Below are 23,683 nucleotides of genomic sequence, written 5' to 3' on the forward strand. Positions count from 1 at the left end.
CACACACACACACACACACACACACACACACGTCTCAGAAAGTATTCAGGCTTCATAGGGCAGTCATGTTTTTTGTCTTAGTCTTCAACCTGTTATTATATTCTCCAAAGGGCATCCATCTTGTTTTCTCAAATGCTAGGAGAGGCTTCCTTCCTTTTCATGCTGTGTAAGTAATGAGGCAGATGTGGTCACCACAAAGTGTAAATCGGCCAGGAAGCTTACTGAGTGACCTTGAACAAAGTCATTCTTTCAGGCCCAAAACGGATTGTGATAGTGAGCTGTGAGAGGAACCATCGACTCATGTTTCCTCAGCATCTTTCCTAAAGACAAGTGTTGGGGGAAAAAAGGTTATCTCATAGGATTTCCCCCATTTCCTGCTTTGCTTTATTGGTGGCTGCTTGAGGAGAGCAGGGAAATGATTGACCATAAGTGCAGAAATGTGTGTCAAAGATACCATCATGTCCTTCCTATCATTTGTACTTTTGGGTTTCAGTCCAGCTGGGGTGTCCAGATGCAATCTGTATTTCATACTGGTATTGAAGAGGAAATTTGAGCAGAGGTAGTTGGGCATGTACGAGCCTGGAAATGTTACTTTTTTGGACTTCAAATCCCAGAACCTCCGAGTCAGCCATAGTGGCTACAATTATTCTAACAGTTTTAGTCCATGAAAAGGAGTGCTTCAAAGCTCTGTTCAGTGTGGCTTCCTCCCTAGTAAGTGTGTTTAGGATTACAGTGGTACCTCGATTTAGGAACTTAATCCGTATTGGAACGGCCTTTCGTAAGTCGAAACGTTTATAAGTCGAAGCACCATTTCCCATTGAAATACATGGGGACGGGATTAATCCGTTCCAGCATTTAAAAAAAAAACCAAAATTAAAATAAACATAGCCACACACACACACACACACACACACACACACACACACACACACACACACACACACACACACACACACACACACACACACACACACACACACACACACACACACACACACACACACACACACACACACACACACACACACACACACACATGCAAAAACAAAACAACACAGCACAGAAACATAATCCCCCCAGTCCAAACCCATCCAGAACAGTTTATAAAAAGGAAAAATGATTCCTTACCGGTTCAAAGCCTCCTCAGCCTCTCGATTCTCCACTGCCTCTGCTGTGGCTGGGGGTGAGCGGCTGAGCGCCTGGCCAGCTCAAGCCTCCCGGCGCTGGGTGACTGCTGCCTCCAATCATGGCAGGGGGGGAACCCCTGGGAGGTCTCCCAGGGCTTCCCCGCCACCATTAGAGACCTCCTGGGGTTCCCCTGCCACTGTGATCGGCACCTTCAGGCTTTCCCAGGGGGCAGACCCAGACCTATCAGGGGAGGGCTTCCCCTGGTAGGCCCAGTCTACCCCTCCCGGGAAAGCCTGAAGGGGTGGCAGGGGACACCCAGGAGGTCTCTGATAGCAGCGGGGAAGCCCTGGGAGACCTCCCGGGGTCCCCTGCCACCATCGGAGATCTCCTGGGGGTCCCTTTTCCTAACTGTTGGGGTGAAAGAGCAGCCTCTTTGCCACCAGTGGTTTGAATGGAATGGAAAAAAGGCAGGGGAAATTTGAATATCCTGCCCTATTCCCCTGCCTTTTTTCGTTTGCAAGTCAACGCTCCGTTTGCATGTTGAGGCAACATTTTGCGAATGGAGCCATTTGTACTTTGAAACATTTGCAAGTGGAGACGTTTGTAAGTCGATGTACCACTGTACAACCTTAATTCTATTATGGCCTGTTTGATGAATATCTCATGCTGCAGGTCTTGTTACACAGAGCTTTTTTTTCAAAGAAAAATAATATAATGGAGTTCTTTTTTTTAAATCTACATTCTATGTGGGCTTTATTAATTTTAGCCATCAGGTAGCAATTACGCTGTCTCTCCTACCCGCTGAACAGCACCTCCTGCATCCACATGCTGCCAACACAAATGTGGTTATTTGTAGATGGGAGAGTTGCTAGTTCTGCAAGTTCCCAGTGACCATACACACACATGTGCCGTCATATGTACACACACACACACACACACTTGTTCTCCCCTGCTTACTGTATTTTCTTTTTGGGTGGATCATATATGACATCTTGTCTCCTTGTATGAGCTGTTTCAGATACCCGTGTTACCATGCCCCCATTTCATCATACTGCATTTATAGTATGTAGAAACTTGCTTTCTTTTTTTATTTTCCTTGACAGAGACATATGAACTTAAATAAGCTGGGATTTTCAGGACACACAACTTCTGCAGAGTTACTGTCATTTTAATTCATATTTTTATCTCTGCTCTTTTTCTAAGGAACTCAGGTGCTTTACATGGACCTTGTCCCTCTTTTGCCCTGACAGCAGTTCTCTGAAATGTGTTAGGCTCTGAGAAAATACGGGATTGGGATTGGCCACCTGTTTGTCTCATTTCCTGCTCTATCATTCTGCAATCTGCATTCACTCTGTTACTACTTGGATCAGATTCACACAGTTCTATCCCACAACTTGTGTCCTCGTTTTCTCTCCCTCTTCCAAAAATTGTCTTGTAAAGTTGAATCCTGTGATTTATCCTTGACCTCCCTGTGACTACCTTCATGACAGCATCGACAATCCCATTGCCCTCATGTTGGAAAGAGGGGGAGGCCGTGCACCGGAAGCAAGCGGTTTTGGTTATTTTGCTGCACTTCCTTGAAACATACAAGGGGATCTTGCAGGAGGAGGAGAAAGCAGGCAAAGTCATCAAGGTATTCCATGGCCTTCCTGATGTTACTTTCAAGAGAACTAGAAACTTTAGAGTGTGACCAGATGGCCAGTTATCCTTACCTTCATCAGCGATGGCGAACCCATGGCTCACGTGCCACAGCTGGCACACAGAGACTTCTCTGCAGGCACACAAGCCATAAGTGGCCAGATTGCTACCCCTGGCAGCCAAATCCAACGGGCAATTGGCCAGGATCTGGACCAGCTGGTGCTTGTGGGCCAGGATTTGGAGCAGCGGGTGTTGGCGGGCCAGCTGTGTTCCTACTGGCCGAGCTATAGACCCTGGTATGGTTGGGCTCAACTGGAGTCAGATCCAGAGTGGGGTCTGGAGGCACCTCCATACCAAGGATTCTCCCTTCTGCTTCTGCTTCCTCCACCACTTCCACTTCTGCCACCCCCACTGTTTTTTTGTTTGGGGTTTTTTATTGTTGTTGTCCTTGCAGTTTGGGCACGGGCTCAAAAAGGTATGCCATCACTGGTCTAGATCATACTAAACAGGGTTGCTTTGAGTTTGTCATTTGTGGCGATCCTTGCATCCACATGTAAGGATCAACCACACTGCACTTCAGGCAATTTGATTTGCACTATCCACACTGATCTTATTTCCTTGAGAACACAAACAAAATCTGTCTCCTGTCTCATTCTCTGTTCTTTACTTAAGCTGCTTAACCATGTTGAGAAATGGAAAGTTTCCTTTCTGCTCACCTGCAAAGAGGAAGTTAGAGGAAGTTTCCCATTTCTTTTAAATTGTTGCTAAGTGATACAGCACATTAGCGGTGCATTGAAAAGGCTTGAAAGAGCCCTGTCAAAGCATAGTTGTTGAGTTTGTAACAAGTAAAAAGAAGTGAAAAACTTTTCTTTCCATTCCCCTCTGTAGGCAAGCAGTAAAAAAGCTTTCCATTTTTCAAAATCCTTAAATAGCTTAAGCAAAGGGACCACTTGAACCAGTCACTTTGGTTTGATCCCAGCGATCATACACACTAGAAACAAACCAAAACATAGCCAAAGGAACAGTAGTTTCTGATAGGGATCCAAAAAGGTGCAGGTAGGCATTGATCAGGGATGGGCTGGTTTGCTATATCACGTATGTTGCTGAGAAAAGGAACAAACCTGCCTGTCCTCAACCTGGATCAAGCTATGGGGAAAGTGCTTGTCTCATCATACTCTCACTTCTTAAGAAACAGATTGAACTATATTATTGCAGGAGCTGCTTCCCTAAAATGTCACTGCATTGGCCTGAGATGGCAGGGTATCATGTTACAGTAGGCAGGTGTGAATAGGTAAAGCAACCCTCTGTTTATTGTCAAGATATGAAGTCTCAAGCTACATTCTCTTTTTTTCTAGGACCTGTATCTCCTCATCATGAAGGACTCCTCCCTCTACCACAAATTAGAGGATGACATTCTGAAGCTACATCAGCTTGTGGAGACTGTTGAACTCAAGTAAGTAGAGAGTGGGAATATGGACAGTAGCATTTTAGTTAAAATAATGCTGTTATGGCTATGTTCTTTACGCTGATGATTAGCATTATCTACCTAACATGCCATCTTATTGGACATAGATACTGAGAAGATGAAAAATTAACCTCTTCTGCTGAAAATCAGTTATGTCATATGGTTAGATTTGTTGAAGATAAGCATGACAAATGTGGATTAATATCCCTGTTTTGCCACAGACTCAGGCTGAAACTGGATGTGAAACGTAGTAGTATGAGTCTTTCTCCTTTTATTCATCTTTTTAAAAAGAAAACAACTCTGGGAGATTGAATTTGAAAGCAGGAAAGATGGGGGGGTTGGTCTGCAGACCCATCTCAATATGGTCCAAAAAGTGATTTGATTTTCTCTGGTATGTATATATTTCCCCTTGTGAATAGAAGAGTAATTTCGAGATATATAAAATTTGGGAGGGGAGCATTGGAGGGAAAAGTATAATTATCCTTTGTTTTGTCTGCTTCACTGTTAAACATGACTTTCCAAAGCCTAAAGTAGCATATTAGTTTATTGTGTAATTTCATAGCTGGCTTTGCATCAAAAGGTGCTGAACAGCAATAACGCGTGGACAATAAAATATAATAAAATATAAACAAAATGCAAAGTGGAAAACAAAACAAGTCAATAACATCAAATCCATCTAGCTTCATGAGGCACTGTCTTTCAAATAACAGCCATTATCATCTTCTTGTCAGTGGAATAATGTCTGTGGCAAGCCTATAAAGTAACTGGATATTATGGACTTCATATTAAATATGAGGTGTTGAAGCTGAGATGTTGTGGCTCCCTTTAGGCCACCTAGCAAGTTTGAAGCAAAGCAGAGGTTAGAGCTAGGTTCTTCCAGTTCATAGCTTACCTTTTAAACTACTCTGCAACATTGGCTTCTGAATAGTAGCAACCTGCCTGTCATAGGGATGTGCTGGTGCTGCAGGCTAAACCGCAGAAACCTCTGCACTGCAAGGTCAGAAGACCAGCAGTCGTAAGATCAAATCCATGCAATGGAGTGAGCTCCCATCGCTTGTCCCAGCTCCTGCCAACCTAGCAGTTCAAAAGCATGCAAATGCAAGTAGATAAATAGGTACCACCATGGTGGGAAGGTAACAGTGTTCCGTGTCTAATCGTACTGGCCACGTGACCATGGAAACTGTCTTCAGACAAACGCTGGCTCTATGGCTTGGAGACGGGGATGAGCACCACACCCTAGAGTTGGACACGACTGGACTAAATGTCAAGAACCTTTACCTGTACCTTACCTTTCATAGAACCCCTCATACCAGACTCCTCATTACAGACATTCTACCATGCTATATCCTTTTTCCCCCCTGAGTTACAGCACTCAGAGTGAGCAGGCATGGGGAAGGCTATGAGTCCTGTCTGGGATGATTCTACCTCCAACATGTCTTCAGCCTGTGAGGCAATGCTTGCTCCAAGGAGTTCAATACCCAAAACCATGATAGGCTGCTATCAGCTCCCATAAAAACAATATTAACTATTTTAGGACCTTGGACAAAGCTAAGGATTAAATATCTATTGCCATACAGTGGACCCTTGACTTACAGACGGCTTGACTTACAGACTTTTTGAGTTACAGACTTCTCTGGCTGTAAAATTTAGGTTTGACTTGCAGACTGAGATTTGACTTACAGACCAGAAAAAAACCAAAATGGAACAAAAACGGCCTGTTACGGGATTAATCGGTTTTCAATGCACTGTAGGTCAATGGAGACTTGACTTACAGACTTTTTGACTTGAGAACTGCCTTCCAATAAGGATTAAGTTCTCAAGTCAAGACCCCACTGTACTTCCCTTCATTCACCTTCCAATGGCTTGAAAGGATTTGTATAGTTTATTTTTAAAAGGGGGGGGAAGGAAAGGAATTTGAAAAGAGGGGGAATAGTTCCCAGTAAAAAATCAAATGTGGTTACAAGATTACAGCATTCAAAAGCAGAAATGCATCAGAAAATATTGAAGAATAGTTTATCCTAAATGTGAGGAGACACTCCATGGTTTCCCTAAAACAGCATCAAATATGGCATGCAAAGGTCTCCTCATGAGTATCACTGCTGCCAAGAAATGAAACACAGCTTCCTTAAAGGTATGCTAAGTTCCGAAAGAGTCAGATTCTGAATTCCCCTTTTATACAAATTATAAACTCCCCATTAACTCCTGAGGCTGACAATAACATAACTACTTGTAATCAGCTTTGATCATTCTTACATACCTCCTTCCCAGCTTCAAAATTTGCATAACCCTCAGGCAAGAAAGCAAGCTGATTCCTATCTCACAAACAATTGATGATTACTTTGATATAAAAAGATAAAGTTTGAGATGTTAGGTTCCACTTTGAAGTTCTCTTGATCTCAGTCCTTCTTGGAAGTGAGCCAGGACAGGAATACAACAACAGGTGATAAGGAAGAGATGTGAACAAGCTATCTCCAGATGTGAACGCTCATGTTCCCATGCTCTTACAGGTACATAGAAAAATCCAGAAGATGAATTTCATTTTTCATGTTCCCTTAATCTATTCATGCTATCATAACTTGAGGGAAATTAGGGATTGCTGCAATGCCACCCAAACAACTTGTATTTTAATGGGATAGATGAAACAGGAGTTGATGCCATGGCTAGGTGGGCTACCGGCCCTGCTATTTCCCCAAGTCTTTTCCTTGATTGAGACGTTAACATTGCCCCACAGTGGATGGGATGAGGTTGAATGTGTAATGATGAAGATTTGAATGTGATCTTCCTCATTGGCAAGGAAGAAGGAATGGGCACAGGGGTAGCAACCTTTCTCTTCAGATTATTATCATATAAGGGAGGAGAAACAACATTCAGTATATGTACAAAGTATTTGTAATAGATGAGAATGAGCAAGAGCCAGTTGTCTTGGCCATCTTCCATCCAAAACTACTTCAGAATCCCTTCATTTTGCACAGAAACTACAACCAGAAGTCCTCAATCGTGCCCAGAATGCCACCTGTTTTCATGCCTTTTTGAATATGTTTTTTGGTGTGTGTCGCCAATGTTGTTTCTTCATCTTTTAAAATCTTGCCTTTCTGGCTGCAGGGTGACAGAAGAAAGCCATCCTCTTAACAAACAAGTCAAACCCCTATTCAGGCATTTCCGGCGCATAGATTCATGTCTCCAGACACGGGTCGCTTTCCGTGGGTCAGATGAAAGTGAGTATCGAACAGACAGTTGCGAGACCAGCTGGCAGTGAGGGTAACAGTGAGGGTTCCTGTTTAGACAGTGTCTTTAAAGATCTGATGAGTTGAAGGATGTGTTATACAGTGACATCCACAGATGCTTCTCTGTGAATCGGTGAAAGAAGTGTGCAGACTGTATATTGAATCAGGTTCTTTTCCCACTTAGCTCATTATTGCCTACAACGCTGGCTGGTAGCAACTGTCCAAAAGTTTCTGGTAGAGGAGTTGTCAGTGATTGAACATAAGGCATGCAGAACATATGCTCTGTTTTTATGCTATGGCCCCTCTCCTGAACACGAGACAATAGGAATTGGGAGTCCCATAGTAGGGAGTGAGGTTGATGATTAAGGAAACAATGGAAGTGCTAAAGGTTGTCAGGTGTGAAATATAAACACCGTTGATGGGAAATGGGGAGACTTTGCCTCCAAAGGTTACATAGAAATACTGTAAATAAAAAGTAAAAATTATATGAAATAGGTGCTAGGGTTTGAATAATAGAAAGACACCCCCTGCCTCCTTAATCAGGGCATAAGGTTAAGGATCTTGGATACATGGATACCTTAGGGGTTTAGCCATCTGGCTGTGGAGTCAATGATTGGGAATTTGATTCCTCCACTGAGCCTCCCTGACAGGGGCTGGACTTGATGAGCCACAGAATCCCTTCCAGCTCTACAGTTCTAAGATGATGATGATAACAACGACGATTATTATTGTTGTTATAACAAATCTTCTGGCAGAGCTTTAGATAGGCCAAACTGATCTCTGGAGGTAGGGTTCAGCGCAAATATTGCTATTAAAGTGCGAGTTCTGTCAGCCCTCAGCCTTGAAAGAACCCATATTAGTAGGACTAAAAACAGTTTTTATCACTGAGGTGCTTCGTCATCATTTAGTCTACTAGCCATCCCTAGAGTGGTCAATATGACCAGATAGGCGGGGTATAAATGGAATCAATCAATCAATCAATCAATCAATCAATTCCTGGCTAAAACCATCATTTCTGTTCCTTGTTTTGTTCTAGTCTTCTGCCGCGTCTACATGCCCGACCACTCCTATGTCACCATCCGCAGCCGTCTCTCAGCTTCTGTGCAGGACATCCTCGCCTCAGTGACAGAGAAGCTCCAATACTCCGATGAACAGCCCTCGCGGGAAGAAGCTCTCATTCTGGTGGCAGTGGCATCATCAGGAGGTAACTGTCTCCCAAAGTCTGTGGCAGGGACAAAGCAGCACGGACCTTTGGGCTGCCTTCTTTTCTCTTTTGCGAATCTGAGGCTCAGAAACAGTCAAAGAGAAGACTCTCCCTTTTGTGTGTGTGGAATATGTCTTAATTTCTCTCTGTATACTGAGTGTCAAAGAAGGAATGAAAATAATGCCTAAGTTATATTGCTGTTGTTATTATGTGCTATCAAGTTGCCTATCATGCTTATTACAGTTTTGTAAAAATGTAGTGTTTGGATTGCCATATGTTTTAGTTGATTGTAATTTGACTGCCTTTAGCACCAAATCTGAGAAATTTTCTTTTGGGGGATATAACACTTGGAAACTATCAACCAATGTGGCCAGTGGCCAGGCTGGCTGGTGAACCTCAGATGCTGTAGAACCAAAAAGGGAAATTTCTACTTTCGAATTGAGCAGTAGCCTGGCTGATGCAGCTCTGAGACCAAATATAGCAGAAGGACTCACTGATTAAGTTGTTGTGTGTTTAGTAGCCATTAAACAAACAGTGGTGAGGCTGGGTGAGGAGGAAAGTTGGTACCTCATTGTGGTATTGACAAGGCCGTTCAGCTGGGAACGTTTGGATTCATTTGGACAATGTGGATGAAATGAGAGTGCAGCAACACTTAGTTATAATAACACAGTGAAATGTGGCACTCAGTAATTCTGAATGCCAGGATTTGAGGAAGAGCCATTTGGATAAGAGGGATATCTGCTATTTATTGTACCTGTATCTGCAGTGTGGGGTGGAGGTGAGAGGGAAAGCCTGTGTTTCTAGAAGGCAGGTTATTCTAAGATTTGGAAGACACAAAAGCTGAAACTGCAGAGCTACAGGCAAGACTGCCTATCAGGCTTCCAACAGATCAGTTACAGTTCTTCAAGAGACTTTGCAGCACTAGAGTAACTCCTACTGCTCTTTCAGAATTGGCACCTCTGCAATCCACACCACATTGTTCTGTACAAAGGGATCCAAGCTGCATGCTACAGCAGAAAGTGTGTTTGTAGTGGGAAGTTAAAGTCACTGGCCAGAATCCTATCAGGATTTTACTTTCGAGTAATTGAAATTGCGTAAGTTGAGGCAGCAAATTTCAACTAATTAACAAGGTTGCATGCCTGGTTGCATGCCCATCAAGCAACCAGGAACTTGACCAGAACTTTGTTAATTAGCTGCAGTTTGCTGCCATGGCTTACATAATTTCAATTTTGAGCAAAATCCCAATAGGATTCTGGCCACTGAGTGTAGTCAGACTAAACTGTTATGGCTGTTTGATGCTCTTTTAACTGTCAGGACCCCAATTTACGAAATCCAGAGATTTTTAATTTGGTCAGGTATTTACAATTCTTCTGAAGTTCAGTACTTTAGCTGTCTAACAGTGAATTCGAAGCCCCTCACCAAACTGCAAACCTTAGGATTCTTTAGAAGTGGTATTAAACTGCTTCAGCTATGTAGTGTGGATCCATTAATGGCTTAACTTGAGTGAGAGGAAAAGTCTAATTTCTCTCAGCCATCCTCCATGTAACATGAATCACAGGCCAGGAACCCAAAGGTCCTCAATTACAATGTTATAGGAGATAGATATTCCTGCTGAAGGACAGGGCACTCCAAACCATTCAGTAACTCTTTATTTTCTTCCTGAACCCCAGAGAAGTCTGTACTACAACCTAACGAAGAGTGTGTTTTTACTACCCTGGGGATAAATAGCCATCTTTTTGCCTGCACTAAGGAAACTTTTCCATCGCTGGTAAGTGAACTTCCTTTCTGTGATCTGGTTTTTGTTGTTGTTGTTGTTTGCCTGTGCCTCTTGGCAATGAGAAGTGGTCTGACCTTTTGTAATGCAGGTATTGTTGCGCCAATTTTTGTGTGTAAGCTTCTGGGTTCACTATTAACAGCTGCATGCATTGGTGCTGCCCAATACTGCATGGTGTTACAGTCGCCAGAAACCGCTGTTTTCTTCTGAGCTATCAAAATATTAATCTGGTTCTCACACATACTGGAATTTCTCTCTCTCTGTCTGATCCCCACTACCACCATATCAAATCTGAACTGCTGCCTAGGTCCCTCTCCCGGATGAAATCCAAGTGTCGCCAGGTGACACAGAGATCCACCGGGTCGAAGCGGAAGATGTGGCAAATCATCTCACAGCCTTCCACTGGGAGTTGTTCCGCTGTGTCCATGAGGTGAGCCGATAGTTGAAGAAGAATTGGGGGGGGGGGAAAGGACCACGGAGCTGGCATGCAAGTTGGAAACTCTGGAATTTATGAATGAGTGGGGAACATTTAGTTGTGGGGTTTTTTTTTTTATTAAAAGAAAAACAATAATAACAACAATGGTAGCATAGTTACTAAAATTACCCTCTGTGCCACCATCACCCTTGGGACCAGATAACCAAATATATTATTTTAATCTCTTTTACCCCATTCCACTCCAAAAATATATAGATTCTTCTGCTGGCTTATGACCTCTCCTTTTTACAAAAATAGTTCAAATATGTATTCCATACCTCTTTTAAATCATTATATTTTGTCACTCCCCTTCTTACTTTTATTTCACATGTTAGCTTAAGAAGCATTTAGTTTTTGTGTAACCTTCTAGAATGGTTTACAGCTAGTTTAGATGTTTTTTCCTGAGCCCTGACTCAAGAGAGCGCTGATGGATGGAGTATTAGAGATGACTTTAAGAGCCTTGTTTTAGAAAATATCTCAGACCAGGCAGACTCTACCATTAGGCAGAATGAGGCTGCTCTTTTAGGCAGCAGATGATGAGAGGTGAAGAGGGGCAGGGAAGTGTTAGAGTGGTGTGTGCTACTCAGATTGCAGTGCTTCCCCCAAACTGTCCTACTGCCCTCAGGTGCAATGGAGGACACTGTACCCTCACCAATGTTGTTGCTTTAAATAATATACTGCCTTATGGTGCTAAAGCACTCTCTGTGTGGTTTACAACATAATTATACGAACAACAGCTTTGCCCATCAGCAAGCTGGGGACCCATTTTACTGACCATGGAAGGGTGGAAGGCTGAGTCAGTCCTGAGCCAGCTACCTGAATCAATCAGGATCATACTCAGGTTGTAAGCAGAGACTTGACTGCAGTATTGCAGTTTAACCACTGTGCTGCCAGGCTCGCCCAATATCTAAGGTTTTTCTGTACATTGTATGGAAAAAAGCTATCATGTCCTTCACCTCAGTCTCGAGGCAGCCCTGGTTAAGATAGTCAGAAAGGGCATATGGTGTGGTGGAGTCTCCTATCCTACATGACTGGGGGAGGGGGAAGTATACATTATCAACGTCTTGGGGCTATTTCTCCTCTGTAATCCATGCTTCAGTTTCCCTTGTGTCTGCTCTTTAACTCACATCATGATTCTGTGCATTACCTTTGCTCCACAAAGGTAATTTTGTGCTCAGTATTTCTCTTTGAAATGTTAGTTTTTTGTATGCAATGCAAGTTTAACTAAAGACCCTTTCAAACATCTATATCCTAAAGTTAATCTTGTACTGTGAGATGTTTTTGTATGTTTGAGTCAGCATTCAAAAATGAATAAACATGGTTCAGCTCAGTAGGCCTTGGTTGCAGTCCTCCAGATTACTTCCTTAGGTATTAGATTAGCATGATAAAGGAAAAATAAGGTTAGAGTATTTTTCCTTAACATCTACCTTTCTGTATGAGAGCAGTTTTTTTTGTTTTTTGTATGGAGGAGCTTTCAGTCATGTGAACTTTCAAACCCTTCATACAGGACTACTGTATCATTAGGCAGGGTGAGGAAACTAACTCAGGTAGCAGATGTTGGAGGGCATGGCCAGCAGCTTCTTAACTCATTGGCTGTTCCTTGTTAACATTTTCAAAATTGATCTGCCACCCCCAGATGTGGTAGGGAATGCTATCCCATTCTCAGTATTCAACTGGCTGTTCCTATCACCTTTTAAACATGGGATGGGACAAGAAGCACCATTTTGTCCACCTCAGGCAACAAAATAGCTAGAGATAGCCCTGTTTTTATTGCTAAAGTGATATTTGCCCAGCCAAAGGCTCAACATTTCAATGACAAGTAAGCTTTAGTCTTTCCTTCCTCCTCTTTCTTGTTATACATAAAATGGACTGATAGGATGGGTGGTGTGATTCTAGGGTGAAGAGGGACATGTCCCATCCCTTTATCCCATTCTTAAGAAGCCACCGTGGATATTGATCCCCCCCCCTTGTCACATTGTTGTTTATAGCTGGAGTTTGTGGACTACGTGTTCCATGGGGAACGAGGCAGACGAGAGACAGCCAACCTGGAATTGCTGCTGCAGCGTTGCAGTGAAGTTCAGCACTGGGTAGCCACTGAGGTGTTGCTCTGTGAGACACCGGGGAAGCGTGCCCACCTGCTGAAGAAATTCATCAAGATTGCATCTGTGTGAGTGTTGCACCTCATGCTGTCTTTGTACTGTGAGTAAGGGTGGACACACAAGCAATCTGGCTATCAATAACTGCTTAAAGACTTGTCAGTCCAGTGTGTGTAAACATGACTCATTTATCTATAGCTTCTCATCCTTTGCACATTTTAATCTAGTCTTCATTAATTTGTCTGTTTACATTATGGTTTTATTAGTTATGAGGGTGCTCAATGATCTGTGCAGATTTTAGAGGCCACCCCCACCCCTACCAATAGTGAAAATCTGATTAAAATGTGTCTTTTGCTTTCTGAGATTTTGAGTGGGAGCTTCCCACACATTTTCAAGGAATGTTCACCAGGACTAGAAACTCGTGTTCTTAAAAATGGAAACTGACATTTTCAGGTGGTAGAATTCTGCTTTCATTAGCAGATGCAGTGCTTTTCCTGCCCTCCTGAACCATCATATAATGCATATGTCCATGGCCTTTCAACTTATGTTAGATGGTGAAGAAACTGGTGCCAAACTCTTGTGCTTATTCTAAAATGTGAGAACATAGGGTTGTAACTGCTGGATAGCTTAGTGGTTTAGGTATTTGGCTGCGGAGCCAGAGGCTGAGAATTTGATTCCCCACTGATTCCCTACCTCCTTGACAGGGGCTGGACTTGATTATCTAAAGAGTTCCTTCCAGTTGTGAGGTTATAATAATTGTGATAAAGGTTGCCTGCTGCTTGGACATTGGTTTAATATGACTGGCTCTCCATGTAACACCATTTGGTAGATTTATAAGTGCCTACAAAATCATCTGAATCCATCATCAGAAGGAGTGAGTTTTACTTGCATGGCATTCCAACTCATCCTCTGCAGTAAATGTGACCAGCACTTTGGATGTGGACTCCACCCTTTCTATGTTTATATATTTTTCTTTACCATATATTCTCTGCAGTAGAAAACTGTAATGTTTTGAGCAAAATCCACCCACACATCCACCCACGACTTGCACACTCATTATGGTTCATCCATTCAAAGTTAAGTAAGTCTGACACTTCTTTTCCTACCAAGGTTGCTATGTCTGTAAGAATTACATGACAGGCAAAAATCCAGCATATGCAGCTTTTGTCAGCATGAAGATGCAGTGATGTGGAAAATGTCATTTGGTGAATTCTTGCCTTTTCCCCAGCTGTTCAAAGCATAGACATCCTGGCAAAGTGTCAGCCTTATTCATAAGCCACTGTAGCAATCTGAACATGGGGGAAAAGCAAGCTGTTTATTGTTCTTTAAACATGGGTTCATGGGGTTGAGGGAGGTACATTTCCAGCAAAGAAAAAATGTAACATGTGGAGAAAGCTGTAATTTGGTGAGCTTGCTTCAATTCTGGGTTATTAGAAAGATGCTGGGCAGCGGGGGAAATGTTGCTCTCACCATGTTATACTAAGAATTATAAAAAACATCTTCTAATATCTTCAGGTTGTTCTAGCATTTTCAGTGTCTCTGGTAGCTAGATTTGGCATAGCCTGTTCCTGGAACCATTGCAGAACCACTGCCATTTAAAGTGTACTTCCAGAAAAGCCATTCCACTTTGAATTGCCATACATTATTCACCCATTTTAAATAAAAAATACAGACAATGTCATTCCCTGACCTTATATGTGATTTTTTTCTACTTGAAACACACTGTTGTAGTGCTAAAATCTGTCCAGTGTAAACCGGCAAAGAGATTTTTCAGAGGGAAAATTTTTTTTCAATAAAAACTTCCTTCTCTGAAAAAAAAGAGCTTCAACCTAAATCCAATTGCCAAGCCAATTACAATAGACCCATTGAACCGATGCTCACAATTCTATCAGTTGGTGGTTCCCAGCCTTGGGTCACCAGATGTTCTTGGACTAAAACTCTCAGAAGCCTTCACCACTAGCTGTGCTGGCCAGGATTTTTGGGAGTTGCAGTCCATGAACATCTGGGGACCCAAGATTGAGAACTACCACTATAGGTGATTTACAGTTGTATAAGAGAATCACAAGTTACAGCAGCAAATTACCTCTGGTTATTGAGATCCTGGTCGTGATCCTGGGCACATGCCCTGTTGTGCAATTGGAGTCACATCTAGGAAACCAACCAGCATTTTGCTAATGAGCGGCAATTTGTTCCCATGGTTTATGTAATTTTGGTTGTTGTAGGTTTTTCGGGCTGTTTGGCCGTGTTCTGAAGGTGCGTGATTTTCCTTACACAAATATAAATTGCTAATTGGTTTTCAGCCAGTGAGATTTACTTAAGTGTTGATTTACCATTGAGCAATGGATTCAAGTAACTTTCTTTGGTTGGGATTCATAATTGGATTTTGACAAATTTCTGCTTTTATTGCTTTCTGTTCAGTACAGCCTGATACTGATGAATAATCTCATCATTGCCCACCAATTAGTCAGCTCTGAATTTCTAAGTCGAAGGATTAATAGCCAGTTGCTTCTTTTTATTCTTTTCCTTTACTTTAAAAAACCCAGCAAAACAACAGTCAAAGGAATATATGGAACAAAGCTAGTAATAAAACCAACTGTCTACATAGGAACAGGGACTGAATAAACTGGAAGTAGAGGCAGAAGTTGCAAAAAGGAAGCTTTTAATAAAAATTAGAGGGGAACTTAGCTGAACGGGACTTGTGAATAAACATTATAGAATAATATAGCAATGAGCTTTCCATGTTATATCAAATGCCATATAGAACCACTGTTTTCATATTGCTTTCAGCTGATATTTATCCTGAAATATGCACTTTTTCAAATTAAGAAATTTAGTTGTCCCAAAACTGTATCAACCATGCCAGTCCTAGTACACAGTACTAATGTTTTTTCTTTCTTTCTGTGCTTCTACTGCATGTTCAACTTGCCTCTGTTCGCCTTCTTGGCACTAATAGAAAGAGAAATAATGACTTTGACACCATCATCTGGCTGTCTTTAATAACCCGTGGCAGCAGACTTTCGTCTTGGCTTGCTTTTTATTTTGGTGGTGACCCGGGGATGATGCAGTAGAAAGGAGCAGGAGCAGGTGTGGGCAGCTGAGCAGAGCTGTGACACATACTTGGGGATGGGTTGGGGAGGTTCTGAATGTTAGTAATTAGCAGTTTTTGGATAAGAGCAGGCACAGTGCTACTGTTGTTGTTGTTTGCAAACTGCCTCCCTCCCCATCTGTAGAGAGCTCTGTGATTTGACTCAGATTGGCAGGAGTCAGGAACTAGTAGGGTCTCTGGATTTCATTAAGAGTACCATTATGTTTTCTCTTAGAACTTGAACACTGACAATTAGCTTCAAAAGGATGTTTAGTGCGTTTTAAGACAAAGCCTTTCCTTGCCCCAGAGAAGGCTTAAAATATGTGATCAGTGTGGTTTTTCCTTCCACAGCCTGCTAAAATGTGCTGTTCCATTTTATCTTCCTGCTAAAACGACTGGTTATTCACTTCTAGAATGGCGACTGAAAATCAAGCGGTAGCCACCATGGCCAAATATAGCAAGCTATATTTGGTGGTCTGGAGGCAAATGACAGAAGAGCTAACCTCTTGTCTGTCATGCACATGATAAAAAGTATCAACCTAATACCTGGGGAAAATGTGACAATGCCTCTTGAACACTGGGAAATGGTGGATTTAGGGGAGGCTATTTAAACTGAGAAGAGAAGACTCCATGGAAAAGACCCTGATGTTGGGAAAATGTGAAGGCAAGAGGAGAAGGGGACGACAGAGGACGAGATGGTTGGACAGTGTAATTGAAGCTACCAACATGAATTTGACCAAACTCCGGGAGACAGTGGAAGACAGGAGGGCCTGGCGTCCTCTGGTCCATGGGGTCACGAAGAGCCAAACACGACTTAATGACTAAACAGCAACAGCAAATTAAGACTGAATGTTCTGCCATATCAGTGTGTGATTAGACAGGCATTTAACCTACTGTGTGGTCCACCGTGGGGACAGGTTGGTTCATTCCTTTTTCTGGCAATTACACAACATAATTTCTGGAGTGAACCAAATTGTCCCCAGAGGGTTCCTACTCACACTTTTCTGAGCTCTTTTCAGGGCCTTCTGGGTTTTTTGGTGCAGGAAAAGATCACTCGGGTTTGGTCCATTTGCTGTGCATGCAGTCGTTGGGAATGAAGCAAAAGCAAGTCTGGTTGTCAAGGTTCCTTCTGGTTTTAATTTCCAATATCGTGAGATGGCTTAATATCATGAAGAGCCTTGTGGCACAGTGGATAAACCGCTGTACTGCAGCCAAAACTGTGCTCATGTCCCAGGGTTCAATCCCAGGTAGCTGGCTCAAGGTTGACTCAGCCTTCTATCCTTCTGAGGTTGGTAAAATGAGTACCCAGCTTGCTGGGGGGCCAATGTTTAGCCTGCATAATTAACTTGTAAACCACCCAGAGAGTTCTTGAAGCACTATGGGGCGGTATAAAAGCAGCACGCTTTGCTTTGCTTAATAAATGAGCCACTTCAGGGTATTGGCATATTTCCTCTGCTCCTTGGCAGAGGAGCAGGGGAAGTGAGAAACATTTTTAGACTGTACAAGACCACTGTTGATGTGCTGCATCACTTATTTTAAAAACTAATTAAAATTTCTTTGCTTTGTCTTGATAGGCTGTTCAACAAGCTGCCTGCAGAGCATCAGCAATGGTCTGCTACAATCTAAAAAAAATCACTTCCCTGCTGAGGAGCAGAGGGGAGTGTTCAGTATGTGAATATAACCTTTAATAACCTTTGAACCGCAGAGCTGGAAGAGACCCGATGGATCATCGGGTCCAGGCCCTCTCAAGGAAACTGAAATCCCAGCCTAAGCCACTGAGCTATCCAGCAGTTCTATCCTGAAGCAGCTTGCTTATTCAGCCACTTCACAATATGAGAAATTCAAAGTAGAAGAAGCCAGACCAAATAGGGTTGTCTGAGTTCTGATGTCATGTAGATTTGAGGATCATACGAAATGATATATTGCACCTTAACTGACCCCCACCGAACATGCTCCAAAATATAGAGCGTAGAGAAGACATTAGTTCTTAACTGTGCTGTCTTTTTTCTTTCCCACAGATGTAAACAGAACCAGGACATGCTCACCTTCTATGCTGTGGTTATAGGGTTGAATAATGCACCTGTCAGTCGCTTGCGCCTCACCTGGGAGGTAAGAAAGTAAAGGGAAGGTGTGGGGGGCTGACTTCTTTGTATATGTGTGTAGGAGGCAGTGCTGTGCATACTCTTCCTGTGCCCTGCACCATTCTTCAAGGAAGCTGTTTCAATATTCAAGTATTTATAAACTCATTTAGTTTATCTGTCAAGTTATCCAACAATATGTCTTCACTACAACTCACAAATATAAAGCTCCAGTAATGTAATAACCAGATAAGAAACATTGTAAGTGCACACTCTAGTTCTGTAGAAACAAAACAGAAGAACCCACAAGTCATCACAATTGCCACTGAAAAATACCAGCCACACTTGCTCCTCTGTATAGTGAAATCCAGAGCTGTCACTGAAAAAGCTGTGCTCCTCATTCTACTTCGCAAGAGCAGAGCAGGATTTCTTTTGAAGAGTCCTAAATCCAAGGAAATTACCAAGAAGACCTGTATCTCCCATTGCTTTCACTGGGCTGTTCTAAGTAAACCCTTTGGAAGGACTGGGCTTCAAGAGAGACACATTTAGAATATCTGTTTAATTGATATGGGATGCTTTGAGTGTCATTCTTCATGCTTTCAGAGAAGAGGGAGAAAGATGATAAAGGCTAAATGTGAGCAATAAAAGCCATTACCTCCATTTCTCTCTGGATTGTTATAGAATGGAATAATTTCATCTTCTTAAGAAAAATGAGGAATCAGGAGTCAGAAATTTGAAGGATAGATGTGGGATGTGTTAGCCTGAGCTGCAAAGGGTGAATATATAAGAAGAGAGTATGCTGAGAGATATTAGACGTTGTGTAGCTTTTCTGACCTCTTTACAGACTAAAGTCTGCAGTCCTCACAACTGTCTTACATCTTGGTTTCCAGGTGTGATGTGTTGCTTTGTTTTCTTTGGCCTTATTTTGTTTGTTTTTACTTTGCACATGGATAAGTTCTGGAGTGGCAGGACTATGAGAGGCAGCCAGTGCGAGGACAGGAGGGTGCAGATCAAAGTTTCAAATGCAGTGAGTTTGCAGTGCCTGCCCACCCTTGTGCTTACTGCCTCTCACAGCCACTCACTGCTGGCACTGCCAGTGTTATTTTAAATTTTAAAAAAATCAAACTGGGATAGTGCTAGTTAAGTATTACAGATAGGAAAATATATATAACAAATCTGACTGCAAGGTTTACTTGCAGCTTGAAATCTATGATCCAGGCATTAATTGCTTGATAAATCTCACAGATTTTAGAAGACCGTGTAGCACCCTTTACTGATATAGAATACAGATTTTAAAAGGATTATAAGTTGTTCCAATAAGACACACACACTGACCCAAAAGCCGTGTGTCTACCACGTGACTTTAAACCAAACCCTACTCCATCTCTTGATTCATTTTCACAGTGTAATTGCACCCTTTGACTGTACAGTCCTTGAAACAGAGGACCATCTTCTGTAAGAAAAGAATGTGTGGCCATTCTAGCCTTCAGCAGCAAAAAGTCATAGGCTGCTGAGTTAACAGGGCTCACCCTAGGTTGCTAAAAACAACCACCCTGACTGTAAAACAAACTGTTTTTAAAGAGGCAATGATGATTACAGGCTTCTTTTTCCTCTCTGTTGTTTACAGACTGTAGTGTAATCTACTGCTAGTGAAGCGATGATGCCATGATGGCCTTGTTCACATCCCTGGTGTTTCTCTGATGTTTGCATGGCAGTGGGGAATGGTGGTAGGGAGGATAATGTGATTTTTGCTGCAGATTCCAATATCTGGCATTGTTTCACACATTCATTTCCACACATTGTTCTGGAACAATCATCACTGGTTCACTCATTTTTACAGAAAATCCACACAATACCATTGATAAATCACTGAATGTTGTCCCCACCACCACCAGTCCTAATTTAGGGATTTTCAGTAACAAAATACAACTGTGTCCTAAAAGTGGAATGCCCTCATCAGAGGGAGTTGACTGGCATAGCAACAGCAATATAACTCTCAGGCAAAAATATTTTCTATGTACTTCTGCATGTTAACTGATGTTAATCAATCAAGGATTAGCCTGCTCTGAATTTTTATCTAATATATTTACTTTCTGTGTTTTATTTTGTTGCTCTGGAATACTGGTACAGTACATCATTAGTATATCAAGAACAATGATGGGTGATGTGTACATGTTTTAATTAAATTGAAGCAACAGCCAGAACTTCATTCTGGAGAGGCAAATTGCTGCTGCAATTTTAAATGGATATGGTTCCCTTACCAGACAGATTTTTGTTCACCTATTCTGTCCTGACTCTTGTTTGCAAGAGTCTTGTTTACATGTTAGAGTATAAGCAATTATTGATCAATATAATTCCAAATTCTCTTTAATTAGCCTCTCTTATAGTACATTAAGTCCCACTGAATTAAATAGGATTTATTCCCAGATAAATGTGCAGTTTTAACTGCCTCTTACTGTTTATGCCTGTTCCCAGGGGAAGGGTGCTTTAATTACCTGTTTCCTGCCATTATTATTTTGCTGCATATAAAAAAATAATAATGGAAGGAAATCAGTAATAAAAAGGTCCAGCCCAGGAGCACAAAAAACCAATAAGGAGTAATTAAGAGATGCTGCTCTTCACTGAATTTCTAACTGTGTTCAACAAGGAAGCGTAAAACTGGCTGAACCTGCAAACAAAAAGCTTTGAATTAACACTGACCTTCACTAAACTATACTTAAGTTCTGTGTAAATATTGTAGAAGAATTGTTGACATAAGCAAGGGTGTTCTTCATTCATGACACAGTTTCAAGAGCTTTGTGGAATGGCTGTTTAATTCCATGCCACTCAATTAGTTTTGGGTGAATAGGGTTTCTAGTGATGGAAGTGATGACGTTTTTTGAAAACCTGTTAACAACCAAACCTGATAACAACAAATACAAATGAGAAGTTGAAATACTGAGAATATATACTGGAAGATATGGGTGTGTGAAATGTAGTTATGATGTTAAGAGTGTATGTGATGGTCCTTGGCACATTTTCTCTTTGGCTTACAAATACATCTCTCTCTCTCTCTCTCTCTCTCTCTCTCTCTCTCTCTCTCTCTCTCTCTCTCTCTCACACACACACACACACACACACACACACACACACACACACACACACACACACACACACACACACACACACACACGGAGATACATATCCACCCACACTCTTGTGTTCTCAGTTCTTTTGCAATAGCTATCTTTCCTGTTTACCAGGAGCTGTGGGTACATGTATTTTGTCAAAATCATTTTTCATTTGTTGCACTCCTCCCTATAATTTTCATACAATCTCTGCCATCAAACTGGGTCATCACTGGAAAGGAAATAAACAAGAAGCATCCAGGCTTGTGGAAGCAAAGGATTCTCTCCTGAGGGCTGATCTCAGTGTAGGATACCTGACAGGGCCTTGCTGTGCAGTGTTTGGCCCTCTTGGCCTAATGCATTGTGATGGCTATGTTTCATCCTAGTATCAGCTGGATTGTTTGGGGGGGGGTATGGAGGGTATTTGGGACTCTGAGGGAGTTGTAGGTGTTTGGGCCTCTGAGGGGTTCATAGGCAGTCCATAGGCCTCCCATTACCCACTTCTGGACTAGAGAGTCCCATGCCATCTTCTTAATGTTTATCAAAGCAAGGCTTTTTTGTAGACCATATTGCTTAAGCTAGCTGTTACATTTGCCTGTAAAGTTATGTCTGTATTTACTGAGGCACATTCAGCGTAGAATTCAGCCAAAACTAAGCACGTTTAGGTGCTCAGGCCTTGATGAATGGGACTGTAAATGCCAGCTAATTCAGGGGACAAACAACAGGGAAGGCCATGATTTGGTGATTTCAAGAGGTAGCTGACTTGTATTAGTTCCTCACCCCACTGCAGCAGTATAAGGCATTCCCTCTGCTTGGACTCTGGACCATCAGGAATCAAAAAAATACAGTGACTGATTTTGTGGATCTTGGCCAGATCCAGTTTTAGGCAGTGTCTATATTCTTTCGTATTATATTTGTGTTGTTTTTGTGCCTTAACGTGTTTAGACTAGCAATAAACATCATTAGTGCTTGTTTTTAAGTGGAAAGAAAATAGGGGAAAACCTCCCTGACCCCCTTTTAAGTAACATTCTAATTGTTTACAACACATTTGGGAAATCACAGTCTTGGGTTTCTATTCCTTGAACTGAACCTGCCACACCCTTAAATGTTGAGGGCAGTGCCTGATGTTGGGCAAGTCAATGCATCAGTGATCTCGTTCCTTCATAAACAAGCTGTGCATCAGAGCTAGAAAACAACATCACTTAGGTTGACTCATGGTAGGTGGGAAAACCAGTTTGACACATTTTGCTTGGTTGGTTCATCCCTTCACAAGCAGACAAGCAGATTATCAGTGGAATACTGTACAGTGGAAGATGCTGTTCTATCACATAGAGTATTCTTAAGCGGGTTATATTCATTTAGGCTCGAGGGGGTATAATTTATATACTTAGGTGAATATTGTCTTAATCTGCTGTGGGCATAGCCAGATACTTCCAGCTCCAGTTTCCTGCTGCTGGAAATGGAATATTGAATTTGAGCAAGACTCAGCACTGAGGCACAAACTTAGTAGGTAGAAGGCACTGCTCTGTTGGCCAAGTAATAGCTGAAGCCTGAGTTCCTTTTATTTATCCTAGACCTGCACATTCCGAAGGCTTCATAATTCCTAACAATTTCAAAACTAGTCTTCTGATTTTGTCACATTAAGAATCTGAAGGAGGCTGTGCAAAGTTTCAGATGTGTGTCCTCCCTTCTGCCTAGAAACTAAGAGGGCTATCTTGGACTTCACATTTGAATGAAATCTATCATACTGGACCTAAATACTGTATTAGATTTAATTTTGGTTGTTTTTGTAGTATTTCCAATTGCCTGCGGAAACTTATAAACTGATTGTGTACTGGGGCACTTCTGATTCTCCTTTTACCCATCATCATAATGCAAAAATCTTTATTCTTTAATCATGGCAGCTGGAAGAAATAATGGAGGAAAATATGATTTTGTTTCCTTAAATCTGGGATTGTCAGCTTCCAGAGTTCTGGGGGCTAGACATAGGTGTGACAAACCCAGACCTACTGGGATATGCCACACGTTAACTAAGCTGCCACCAACCATTCCCTATAAGAAGTCACACAGACCAAGGATGGATTTTCAACAAATAAAAGAATAAGGTTTATTTAAAACAACACACAGGGAAAATAAAATGATCAAGTGAATAAGATATAGTAACGTGGCTTAGTCTCATTCATACATGCATACAGTTTGGTTCACACAGAACACTTAACTTGAAGCACAGACCCTGAACCTATCAGTTCTGGCTAACCATACAGACACCTGAACCTATCAGGTTGGTACTGACTGACACACAGTAGTACCCTGTCTGACACACAGACTCCCACACCAGCTTCTTCTTCCCAGCTGCTGCTTCTTCTCATCCCAGCGTCTAAACTTCTCCACACACGCATCACATATATA

The 23,683-nt window shown here is 42.0% G+C and overlaps 1 protein-coding gene across 1 annotated transcript in view; it reads left to right on the forward strand.

The window, feature by feature from the left end:
* The window catches only part of RAPGEFL1 (Rap guanine nucleotide exchange factor like 1), a 79,651-nt gene that overhangs the window by 33,081 nt on the left and 22,887 nt on the right, over nt 1-23,683 (forward strand). Inside the window, exons 3-10 of the mRNA XM_020805854.3 lie at nt 2,608-2,761; nt 4,122-4,219; nt 7,334-7,446; nt 8,492-8,659; nt 10,330-10,427; nt 10,741-10,863; nt 12,897-13,075; nt 18,108-18,198. Of these exons, the coding sequence (XP_020661513.3) occupies nt 2,608-2,761; nt 4,122-4,219; nt 7,334-7,446; nt 8,492-8,659; nt 10,330-10,427; nt 10,741-10,863; nt 12,897-13,075; nt 18,108-18,198 (1,024 nt within the window). The remainder of the gene's footprint in view (nt 1-2,607; nt 2,762-4,121; nt 4,220-7,333; nt 7,447-8,491; nt 8,660-10,329; nt 10,428-10,740; nt 10,864-12,896; nt 13,076-18,107; nt 18,199-23,683) is intronic.

This window comes from Pogona vitticeps, chromosome 6 (genome assembly GCF_051106095.1).
Source record: "Pogona vitticeps strain Pit_001003342236 chromosome 6, PviZW2.1, whole genome shotgun sequence".
In the NCBI taxonomy this organism is placed as follows: Eukaryota; Metazoa; Chordata; class Lepidosauria; order Squamata; family Agamidae; genus Pogona; species Pogona vitticeps.